At 43.8% G+C, this 12,757-nt stretch overlaps 1 protein-coding gene across 1 annotated transcript in view; it reads left to right on the top strand.

Annotated features, from left to right (window-relative positions):
- Window positions 1-12,757, top strand: part of ADCY2 (adenylate cyclase 2) — a 455,550-nt gene that overhangs the window by 218,578 nt on the left and 224,215 nt on the right. The window contains exon 4 of the mRNA XM_061129349.1: window positions 12,601-12,750. Coding sequence (XP_060985332.1) covers window positions 12,601-12,750 — 150 coding nt within the window. The remainder of the gene's footprint in view (window positions 1-12,600; window positions 12,751-12,757) is intronic.

Here is a 12,757-nt window from a genome sequence, read left to right as displayed (position 1 = left end):
TTCAGGCTGCTAATCTGTTAACTAAGTCGAATTGGAGGATTTCGATTTTCCATTTCTCTTAGAAACGGCTGAGTGGTTGCTATTTGCTTTTAGAATGAAACGTATGCACACAGGATAGTAGGAACTCTATAATCTGGAGAGAGTACATTTAAACATTATCTTTAGAAGTTACTGGGAAACATGTCCTCCCTGAAATATTTCTTTAGAAGTAACTGGGATAACTGTCCTCTCTAAAATGTTTCTTTGATGTCACACCGTGTACGTATTGCCTTCCCATCCCTACCCTGGTCCTAGTTCACCTATTACTGCAGGTCCTCTGAAATCCCACTGTCTCTTCAGGTGTGCGTGTCTGGGGTTGGCCTGACCTCATCTCTTCTCCATCTCCTTCCATCTCTCCGCTAGAACACACCACTCAGCATCAGCTTTATCCAAGTTCATTTTCTAGTCCTCTTACTCCAGGGTTCATCTCCCTCCCCTAATCAGTCCTGTAGCCCTCCTCTGTGAGTGGAAGGGTGTCTTTGCTTTGATTTAAATAATGACACCACACCTCCCACCTTTAGTTTGAATAGCAAAGCACCCCCCTTCCTGCTAGAAGCTCATCCTCATTAGCATTAGCCATTATTCAATCCATTATTCAATTCTCAGTTCTGCTCTCCACTTGAATTGTTTCTTTGTTCTGGCGGTATTCGGGTTTAGTCATCTACTTTTTATCTGACATTAGTTTCTCCAATGGTAGCCTACAACACATTCACTGGGGGAGACTTAAGTTAAAAATAATGATAATCTGCTGACTCTCCAGAGTGGGCTTTGGGCACGTAGGCATCTTTTTAAAGCATCGGGTATTTCTAACACACAGCCCATTTCAGGACGGAGGTGCAGCAGGCTCTGGTGAGGAAAGGACCTTATTGAAGTTTATCTCGCCTTTCCAATTGCTGACAACAAAATCAGGAGATGTATTTGTACGGTACTTATCATCAACAGCGTGCTTTAAAATACACATTTCTGGTTCTCTAAATAGAGCATGGGTTGTGCATGAAATTTGCATTTATATAGTCTGGTGATGTTTTTATTACATTCATTATGGTTGTAAGAGATGGAAAGAGACCAGTACAGAACTGGGTATAATTTATGTACATTATCAAATGGGAGAGATACAAAGGTTAAGAAGGGTGGAATTCAATCTGTGGTTGATGGAGCCGTAAATAAACTGGTTTTGCTTTAAAGAATGATGTCATCAGACAGTTGTGTCTCCCAGGGAAGCGGGTCTGCACAGGTAGTGTCTGTCTGCCTGAACACTGGTCTCTGCAGGGAGTGGCCCTGGATTTGGAGAGTCTGAAGAGCGATCTTGTTAGTAGTACAAACTCTACCAACCGTGGGAGGCTGATCTTCTCTGACAAAAGTGAAGTTGCTCAGTCGTGTCCAACTCTTTGCGATCCCATGGACTGTAGCCTACCAGGTTGCTCTGTCCATGGGATTTTCCAGGCAAGGATACTGGAGTGGGTTGTCCTTTCCTTCTCTAGGGGATTTTACCAACCCAGGGATCGAACCTGGGTCTCCCACATTGCGGGCAGACGCTTTACCATCTGAACCACCAGGGAAGCTCTGACAAAAGTGGTAAAGAATAATGTTTAAACCCATAATGCTAATTTGTTAATTTATCCTGAGGAATATGCCTATCAGGTAGACCAGTTAGTTGTATGAAATCTTCTCTCACAGTCTCTTTCTGTAGCAAGAAGGGACCTGATCCAAAGGTCACCTGTGAGCATGGTGACTGCAGAGCTGGAGTGGGGATTTGTGTGTTTAAGGCAATGTTTCTTGACCTTCCTCCATTACTTCTCTCTCAAAGGAGGCTTTTTAGATGTTTTTTTTTTCCCCTAACCCACCCCCATGAAACTTTAACACCACAGGTATATTGCATAGCTATTTATGTGATGTATGCTATGTGTTCTGCACTAAAAAACTAATTTTTTTGCTTTCCCCAAGAATTAATGCTTGTTCATTTGGGGATGATATGGCCCCCACTGAGAATGTATATCTTAAGGACTATATTCTCTGCAGCCCACACTATGTGTCTCCCCTAGAAGGATCCGATGGCTCAGGGCTGCCCTGGTGGCCCAGACGGTAAAGAATCCCCCTGCAATGTGAGAGACCAAGGTTTGATCTCTGGGTTGGGAAGATTCCCTGGAGAAGGGAATGGCTACCCACTCCAGTATTCTTGCCTAAAGAATCCCATGGACAGAGGAGCCTGGCAGTCACAAAGAGTCGGACATGACTGAGTGACTAACTCTTTCTCTAGAGGGGTCCAGCAGCTAGGTGGGCCAGTTGCTGGACCCCATTGGCAAGATGCCTTCTCTTCTGGACAGCACTGCTTTCCTCGGAGACTGACCTCTGTCTCTGTTTCCAAAATTAAAATCTTCACCACCCACTCACCTCCCTCCTTTTTTACACCTATAATGTTTAGTGGCTTGCGTTCACCGAATGGATCAGAACCAAATCTGGCCAGAAATGCATTGTCTTTCAGGTGGTGAATCATATATCTGTATTCTTTTCAGGTTAACTCTGTTGGGGCAATTTTGAATTCAGAATCTTCATGTCTGTCCTAGGTATTATTTGCAGGAATTTACCAAAGGAACATCAGGTATATGTCAAAGCATAACCCTGCTATTAAGGATGACATCTCACAAAGTAATTACAAAGCTTTCTCCCCAAATACTAAGGGCAAAAAATGGGGTGGATTGATCCAAGGCAAAAAGTCATATTTAAAGTTAAGCTCAGTGAGGATGAGAATCTTTACCTTTTTAGTTCACTTAAAATTATAGCCCCTGCACCATAAGCATTTTCTTCACACAGTAGACCCTCAATAATATGTGTCGAATGAAAAAAAGGTATTTTTATTCAGTATATGAATTAATATTATTCTAATTCTGATGTAGTGAATCATGTGGATATGAGGGATTATATTCATTCATTTAAAGAATATGGGCTTCGCAGCTGGTGCTAGTGATAAAGAACTCACCTGTCAATGCAGGAAATGTAAGAGACGTGGGTTCAGTCCCTGGGTGGGGAAGATCCCCTGGAAGAGAGCATGGCAACCTATTCCAGCCTTCTTGCCTGGAAAATCCCGTGGACAGAGGAGCCTGGCAGGCTACAGTCCATAGGGTCGCAAAGAGTAGGACATGACTGAAATTTAGTTCACTTAAAATTATATAAACATTTTCTTGGCATGCATGCAGCACATTTGAAGAATATATACCAAGTACACATTACGGCAGACCCTACATGAATTCCCCAATACATACTCAAGGGAATAAAGCATACGGGATCCCTGCCCTTGTGGTGCAAAGCTGGAGAGACAGGCAGTAAGCAGATGAGTAAATACAAACTATTACCTTTAGGGGAGGAAATGACATCACAGGAGGTAGCAGGTACACGGCTTCTTCAGTCACGTCTGACTCTTTGCGACCCCATGGTCTGTAGCTCGCCAGGCTCCTCTGTCCGTGGGATTTCCCAGGCACGATCGCTGGAGCAGGTTGCCATCTCCTTCCCCAGGGGATCTGCCCGCTCAGGGACCAAACCTGCATCTCCTGCTTGGCAGGAGGACTTTTTACCACTGAGCAACCTGGGGAGCCTCATGATTTTATAGGAGAGTGTATTTACATCTGCTATAGCTTCCTGGATCTTGAAATCATTGACATACAAATCATGACATACAGAAAACAGAGTAGTTGCCACCAGAAGGACTCAGTCTAGAATCAGTGCTCTACCACTGGCTGTTCCCCAGTCAGTTCATTTACATGCTCTCAAAACAGCTCCTCATCTGTCAAGTGGAGGTATGAATTCCTTCCTCCTAAGAATATTAGGAGAATCCGAAGATAAAATATATTTGCAAAAGGTCTGTCAATCAAAATCATGGCGCATTCTTTCGTTATAAAAATATAAGGATTTTACTTATGATAATGTGAAAAAGGCTATACATTGCAAATCAACTACATTTCAATTTTTAAAAGTAGAAAAAGACTCAATAGTGTGCTGGGGAATGGGGAAATTGAGTGAAGGGCAGTCAAAAGGCACAGACTTCCAGTTATAAAATAAATGAGTACCAATGAGGTAATGTACTGGAGAAGGGAATGGCTACTCACTCCAATGTTCTTGCCTGGAGAACTCCATGGACAGAGGAGCCTGGTGGTCTACAGGCTCCATGGGGTCACAAAGAGTCAGAGACACGACTAAAGCGACTTAGCACATACACACAATGTCTATTCTCTGGTTGAAATTGTCCAGAAGTCGGAGTCAGGTCTCAGTGGTTAACATTCGAGTTTGCCTTCTTTCAGTACCCACGCCTCAGGAAAATACACAGAAGGAGAGGAAAGAAGGTGGTGAGAAACCAGGAGCACACTCGGGGGAGACACTACTCTCAAGGACATTTCAGCCTTTTATCCTCTTAAAAGGCAAGCTGCTGCCAGGCATGCCCTCACATAATTAGTATCATTAATGAAACATCTAGTTTCGTTTGCAGAAGGAAATTTTTTTGTTTTCCAGTTCTCAGAAGGTTTTGGTTTTGCATCTAAGCAGTTACTTATCTTCTTTAATCACAGCATGACTTGATGGAATATTTTTTGGTCTGACTAAGAAGGGCAATTCAGGGTAGACCTTGAGAATCACAGCGTTCGTTGTTTTTTGCCCTGTATTTGGAGTCTGTGACTGTTTGCACAGGACTTGGCAAATCCATCACTTCTGAATGAATGCACTTGCTCATGTCAGGTTTAGGTCCACGCCCAGGATGGGCTGTGCTAAACCTGTCCTGTTACTGCCCTTGACAAACTCATCCCTTTGCTGTCATGGTACATCTGGTGTCTTACATTTAGGTCCATTTAACTTAACCTCATAAGGTGTCTTCTTCATTCATCATTGGCAGGGTATATTATGCTTGATTTGCTTAGCTCTAATTTATCTCCTATGGTGTAGATTCGAAGTGGCGTCACAAGCAGGTCGTAATGTAAGTTGCCAATGGGATAGCAAAGGAAATGTACCCTGAGTAACCATGAAAGGCCTGCCTCCCTTCTCGTGCAGTTAGCTGAAGAGACGTACTTATCTTGCATGAAGTGATGTATCATTTCATCTTAAACCGAGCTGCACAAGATGGAGTGTCTGCGAGCCTTGGTCATGTGGTCGTTGACTGAATCTGAACACCTGTTGGCTCTTCAATTTTTAAATGAATGGATGTGCCCCCTATAAAATGGTAGTAAGCAAAGAGAATTATGTAGAGTGTTTAAATGAAGCTAAATTTCATTGATCCAGATTAATTAGAGAGATGATCTAAGTTAATGGAAAATAAAGTGTGTGCAGATATCTTTTGTTTTCACTTTTATGTCTACTGAAATCACCAGAATTAGGCAAATTATACATTGCTTAGTGCAAATCCTTAAGGGAGCTGATTCAAGGCTAATAAAATTTCGGTTTTAAGTAGTATATAATTACATGTTTCTAAAGTTTTGAAATGCGTGAGATGCAACACTTAGAGCATGTTCTTCTACTGTGTATATGTCATCACACATGCGGCAGAGGGCCAGGGGGACACAGAAGCCAGCGTCTGTTAAGCCTGTTGGACAGTCCAGGATCACTTGATCCCCTGGGGTTCTGAGGGAGTGGAACCTCTTTAGAACAATTAACCTTCATTCAACTTTCTGGACTCACAAAGACCAAGGAGATAGTGGCTTCTGTTGGGTATTGGTAAACATGTAAAATTCAGTTAATCACTGATTGGCTGACCAAGTGTCAGATGTAGTCATCCAGATGTCACTGAGCCAGCAGGCTGTGGGGCAGAAGGCGATTTGGACCAGATAGAGACTGTCTGTAATAAAAGTGCTTCGGGGTTAAGAATCCGCCTGCCCCTGCAGAAGACACATGTCCGATCCCTGGTCCTGGAAGATCCCACGGGCCTCAGAGCACCTAAGCCCATGCACCACAACTCCTGAGCCCGTGCTCTAGGACCCTCGAGCTGCAGCTACTGAGCCCCCTAGAGCCCGCCCACTGCAACTAGAGAATGCCTCTGCAGCAACGAAGACCAGCACAGCAACATTAATTAACTCATTAATTAATTATAAAAAGGAAAGCCTGGACAATATTTTTTTTTTTTTTTTTTTTTTTACAAAGTGCTTTGTAATCACAGGTGAACTCCCAGTCCAGCTCTGTAAAACACAGGGAGTGGGGAGGAAACTGTCGGCGAGCCTTGCTTTGCAGAAATGACCTGCAGAATAATCAGCAAGACAGAAATGATTGCGCCCACTCTGGGGACTGGAGATGGATTGCGAGTTATGGAAGTAGCAGGTCCCTCCCTCCGTAGAGTTTCTTTGGTTGCTTGTCTCTTCCCGTGGTGGAGAAGAACTAAGCTCGGAAAGTTAAAATTCTTCCACGAGCTTGAAATCAGGGACAAACTGGATAAGAGAACATACGTGCAAAGCGATGTGAGCTACGGATCTCATGGAAGGAGGCTTCAGCAGTCTCCTTCCACTGAGTTCTAAACATTGGAAACTCGATGTTTGGTCTTCTTTTCACTATTCTAAACTATTAATCAAGCCAGCTTTCTCCCCATCAGTTTCAAATTTGCAGTCCCTGAGCTGATATGTCCAAGTCTGGGTTTCTGCCTGGTGAAGTCAGCTTTCCCTTCTTCTAGGGAAGACGTGTTTTCAATGACTTAATTGTGGGAGAAACTTTCTATCAAGATCTTGAGTTTCTTCTATTGGCTTGTAATGAGCTGAGCGAGGAAGTGACTCTCAAACACCTCTGCAATTTTACTTAGCTGTGATACTGAACTTGAACCCTAAGAAGATTCTTTAGCCTTAGCCCTTTATCCCAAATATAGCTGAAAAAATAGCATAATTCAAAAGTGATGTATGCAGTCTTAAAAACTGTATGCTTTTCAAAAAGACTTAATAATAACAGCTCTAACAGAAAAGAGAATAATGAAAATAATCACCATTGCCAACAGTACTATCTATTGCTAGTGCCCTTTTCCATAGGAAATCAAATTGCATTTGACACCCAGTTTTTAATTCTAGTTGAACAAACCAAAGCCTGTTAACAACCATTGTTGAGGTGGTTGGTCTCTCAGTTTTCTTCTGAACTTTCTGTCTTAGCTCAGGCTGCCATAACAAAACACCAGAGGCAGGGGGGAGGGTGCCAACAGGAGATACTTACTGCTCACATTTCTGGAGGCTGGCAAGTCTGAGACCAAGGTGCCCGATGATTCATTTCTGGTGAGGGCCCTCTTCCTGGCGGACAGCCCCCTTTCTCTCATGGCAGAAAGACAGACAGAGTCTCTTCCTTTCCTTAATAAGGACACTAATCTCATTCATAAAGGTGGACATTCATGACCTCATCTAAACCAAATTCTCTCCCAAGGGCCCCAGCCCCTAACACCATCACACTGGGGGTAGGGCTTCAGTGTATGCCTGTGGGAAGGACCGCCCCCCCCCCCCCCAGTATACGCTTTCAGCCCATAATACTTTCTAACTTTCACAATGCTCATGCTCAGTCATGTCTGACTCTGCGACCTGATGGAACACACCCTGCCAATCTCCTCTGTCCTTGAGATTGTCCAGGCAAGAATACTGGAGCGGGTTGCCATTTCCTTCTCCAGGGGATCTTCCCATACCAGGGGTCAAACCCATGTCTGCCTGCATTGCAGGCAGATGCTTTACCACTGAGCTGCCAGGGAAGCCCTTTCTGACTCTACTCTTCCTCATCTGGAGGGATGTTAAATTAGAAGAAGATTCCAACACGTGATCTGAAAGTCACTGGATGTTATTAGTCAAAGCACCGCGTGTCTGGTCTGCTCTAAAAGACTGAGGCAAGGAGCCGAGTCCCTGGAAAAGACCCTGATGCCAGGAAAGATTGAGGGCAGGAGGAGAAGGGGTCGGGGATGAGATGATTGGATGGCTCCTCAGATGGATCACCAGGGATGTGAATTTGAGCAAACTCTGGGAGATAGTGGAGGACAAAGGAGGCTGATCTTCTACAATCCATGGGGTTGCAAAGAGCCGGACACGACTTAGCAACCAAACTACAAGAGAATGATAAAATGCAGCGATCCTGAGGCCAGGGCAGAGAGCAAATGTAATTCTTTGGGGGTTGCAGGAAATACCAAGGAGATGGGATGGGGATTCTCTGCAGTCGTGTTCGAGAGCTCAGTTAAGGGAGATTGTATCTGATCATTTTATCTCCCAAGCGAGAGCATTGTTTTATTTAAGCCAAATTTGCTGCATACGAGATGCAGCGAGCTTGCTGAATATTCATTTGCAGCTCTGTTCATCAAGTTTATAATTCCTTTTATTTTCCTTTGGCTTATAATTGGTGTTTTTGCATATTTATGATCTGTTTGTTTTAAGCTGAGGACCTGTTTTAAATTCTGTGATGTCCTTTCTCCCCCGGCCCTGGACAGTTCGCTCATAGAGAAACCATGGCTTTGAGGGATGGGGCTTCCCCAGTACCAGGAGCCTCACCCCATTCTCAGCTGGCATGTACGCTGACTGCTGACCTCTGTGAACCCTGAGGTTCGCTGCCCTGAACCTAAGATAAGAATGAGAGTACTGAACAATTTTAAAACTCTTTAAAAACAGTCACAGAGGACCTGAGTGGTCACCAAATCCTTGTGATAATTTCTCAAATGTTTGAAGACAGTGAGCTCCCTTCCTTAAATGTCCTTTTCCCAGGTGAAATAACCCTGCATGGGAATTAAAGACACAGATGTAGATAAAATAGATTAACTAATGAGAACCTACTGAATGGGACAGGGAACTCTACTCAATGCTCTGTGGTGACTTACATGGGAAGGGAATCCAAAGAAGAGGGGATATGTGTATGCATATAGCTGATTCGGGCTGCCTAGGTGGATCAGTGGTTAAGAATCCGCCTGCCAATGCAGAAGACGTGGGTTCTATCCCTGGGTGGGGAAGATCCCCTGGAAGAGGAAATGGCAACCCACTGCAGTATTCTTGCCTGGAGAATCCCATGGACAGATGAGCCTGGTGGGCTATATAGTCTATGGAATCTAAGAAGCAGACACAACTTAGCAACTAAACAGCAACAAATAGCTAATTCACTTTGCAGTACAGCAGAAGCTAACACAATATTGTAAAGCAACCTTACTCCAATAAAAGTTAATTTATCAAAAAGGAAGAACACTGCTCAGCTCATTCTTCTTTGGTCACCTGACCCAGTTAGAAACAGCCTCACTTCTGTTACTTTCCTCTGAGAGTACATGGACGCACCAACAACTCCAGCATCACAATCACATGCTCCGTGGACCGCAGCATGGTCTCCAAACTGCAGCCGCTTAAAAGGACCTTAAATGATGGAGGCACTTTATAGCATCAAATGCAAATGCTCTGTAAAGGAAAACCATGTTAGCTGCTTTCAGCGCTTACACAGGTCTCTTTGGAAATTCTTCAGAATCACCTTCCCTGCACCCAAGTAGAGAGTTGAATTGAGTTGGGTGAACCTGTCCTGACTCGTTTCCTGGGGCCATGTTTTATTTAAGCCAAATTTGGTCTTATGGCAATGGTCCAGGGCAATCCTTGAGAGCCTTCAAGAGCCTACCCTCCAGTCTCTGAATATGTTAGAACTTTATTTCTTCACCTATAAAATGAAATAACAAGAGGGCCCACCCTCCTGGGTGTTTTACTTTCTGGACTCTTGCAAGGATGAAATGAGGTATGTTTGGAAGATCAAATGATGCTATGAAAGAAACAGAACCAGTTTGCTAGTAGATACCAGCCTTCCCACCAGCACAGAACTGGTGGTTTATGCATCTCCTGAGAATCACAGACAAATGCTGATGACTCCTGCCCTACGCACATCAAGTGACGACTGGGATGTGGAAAGTGACAGAGGACCCGGCCTCTGTAACGAGTGGGTGGAGTCCAGTTTGCGCAGACTCTGGAGCATGGGTCACGCTCCATTTCAAGGCCTAGTTTGCATCTTCAGGGAAAACCCAGACTGCTGTTATTACCTTAAACAATTTATTTTCTTCACGACATCCCTTGAGAGGCCAAGTTTCCCTTCCTATTTTCTGACAGATGTGAACGTGGCTAAATGAAGCAATCAGATCAAAGAAAGCATCAAGACAGTATGATGTTATGAAATAAATCCAACATTGTGGAAATAGGATTTTTTACTGTGTCTTCTGCTTAACAGTCTTCTAGGAAACAAAATGCTGTGATATTAGTTTTGAAAAGAAAATCTCAACCGCATCACTTCCTTGTGCCCTAGGTTTCCTAGAGTCATAATATGAATGCGCCCTTTTGAAAGAAAAATGCTCTGGGACATCAATCACATTTGTAAATGTGTGTAGTTATTAAAATACCAGGACTAATTCTATTAACCTTAGAACTCGGAACTTTAGGATGAAAGCAGGTATCAGGAAAATGCTTGTAATTTGATTAAATTTTCCATCAGAAGAGAAATGCCATAACTACTTGGCATTAAAACGCTTAGCTGTTTATTTCTTAAGCATTTCCTTTGCATATCTGAATAAAAATCCATAAATGCATTCTTTCCGGTTATCGTAGCCATGGAGGGTTGGAATTACATGTTGTTTGAAGCAATGCCACATCCATTGCCCAGACTAAAGAACAAATGACCAAAAGAAGGCTTTTCCTGAAGAACCTTGACATTGCAAAGCTGCCAGGGCACTGGGTTACTGGTAACAGAGACACCCCTTTCAGACTCCCTGCTGGGGAGCCCAGGGCACTGAGGATGGCTTCATTCAATTCCATTCCTTCCATTTTGTTCTTATTTTGGAGGAACTGACTTCCTAAAATGTCTGCATCTTTGTTTGATGGCATTTTTAAGGAAAAAAAAAGAAGCTCTCATAGATAAGCATGGTTATTATTATTATTATTTCCGCTGCACCCAATAAGGAGAGAGACAGTTCTCCTGTCTCTGGGCCATCTGGTTTGTGTTAGGGCTTCTCCTTCCTGCATTCTTTGGCTTGCTGTTCTTCAAAGCAAACCCAGCAGTGACACAGTTTGCAGAATCTTTAGTGAAGTAAGAGATGGTCCTTTTGCAGAAGCAAAGGGTGAAAGCACTAAAGTAAGATCATATGGACAGTTGAGTGTTCTTCCTGGGCAGGACATTTATAGGTTGTTTTCAATTTTTCTGTATTTTCTGTTTCCCCCCAAATTTTTGTGATCCTGAATTGTTTTTATCAACAGAGGAACAAATGATGTTCTTTAAAAGGTTCCTATACTCTTGTCTGGAAAATCCCATGGATGGAGGAGCCTGGTGGGCTGCAGTCCATGGGGTCTCGAAGAGTCGGACACAACTGAGTGACTTCACTTTCACTTTTCACTTTCATGCATTGGAGAAGGAAATGGCAACTCACTCCAGTGTTCTTGCCTGGAGAATCCCAGGGACGGTGGAGCCTGGTGGGCTGGCATCTGTGGGGTCACATAGAGTCGGACATGACTGCAGTGACTTAGCAGCAGCAGCATATTCTTACATAAATATTACATAATGGGGACTATCCCTTCTCTAGGCTCAGTGAACACAGGTTCCATGTGACGACAGTCTGTATCAGTCACCTGGTGTCACAATAACGCTGTGTAAGAACCATGAAATCTCAGTGCCCACAGTAGTGGACTATGGGTTGGCTGCCTGTCTCTGTTCTAAGGGTACCTCATCTTCCTGGGACCAGTGGGCTGGTCAAGTCATGTTCTTTCCCTGATGAGATACAAAAGAGGCACCCCAAACATGCCAGACCTTCCCAACCTGGGCTGGATCTGGCTCTCAGTTACTCCCACCCACATTGCATTAGCTGTAGAAGATCACATTTGTTGTTGTTCAGTCACTCAATCATGTCTGACTCTTTGCAACACCATGGACTACAGCACGCCAGGGCACCCTGTCCATCACCAATTCCCGGAGTCCACCCAAACTCATGTCCATCCTGTCGGTGATGCCATCCAACCATCTCATCCTCTGTCGTCCCTTTCTCCTCCTGCTTTCAATCTTTCCAAGCATCAGGGTCTTTTCTAATGAGTCAGATCTTTGCATCAGGTAGCCAAAGTATTGGAGTTTCAGCTTCAGCATCAGTCCTTCCAATGAATATTCACTATTCATTCCCTTTGGGATTGAGTGGTTGGATCTCCTTGCAGTCCAAGGGACTCTCAAGAGTCTTCAATACCACAATTCAAAAGCATCAATTCTTCAGGGCTCAGCCTTCTTCATGGTCCAACTCTCACATCCGTACACAACTTACTGGAAAAACCATAGCTTTGAATATACGGACCTTTGTCGGCAAAGTAATATCTCTGCTTTTTAATATGCTGTCTAGGTTTGTCATAGCTTTTCTTCTAAGTGGATCACATGGCTGATCCCAAAGATAAGGGAGGACAGCAAAATCACCTGTGAGAGGGCACGGATCCAAGAAGCAGATGGGATCCATTTTTGTTAAGTAAATAAAAATGTTAGTTTTGGTACAGAAATAAAATTAACCTTGGGCAGAGTCATGTCTTTGGAGACTGTTGCCCATGTACCTTGTGTTGTTGTGTTTGTGAATGATAAATGCTCACCCTATTGAGTGGCTCTTTGTGTCCTCAGATCCTGGCCAACGTGATCATCTTCATCTGCGGGAACCTGGCAGGGGCGTACCACAAGCATCTCATGGAGCTTGCTCTGCAGCAGACCTATCAGGACACGTGCAACTGCATCAAGTCCCGGATCAAGTTGGAGTTTGAAAAACGTCAACAGGTAAAAT

The sequence above is a fragment of the Dama dama genome, chromosome 25 (assembly GCF_033118175.1).
Source record: "Dama dama isolate Ldn47 chromosome 25, ASM3311817v1, whole genome shotgun sequence".
In the NCBI taxonomy this organism is placed as follows: Eukaryota; Metazoa; Chordata; class Mammalia; order Artiodactyla; family Cervidae; genus Dama; species Dama dama.
This window is presented reverse-complemented; position numbering and strand designations above follow the sequence as displayed.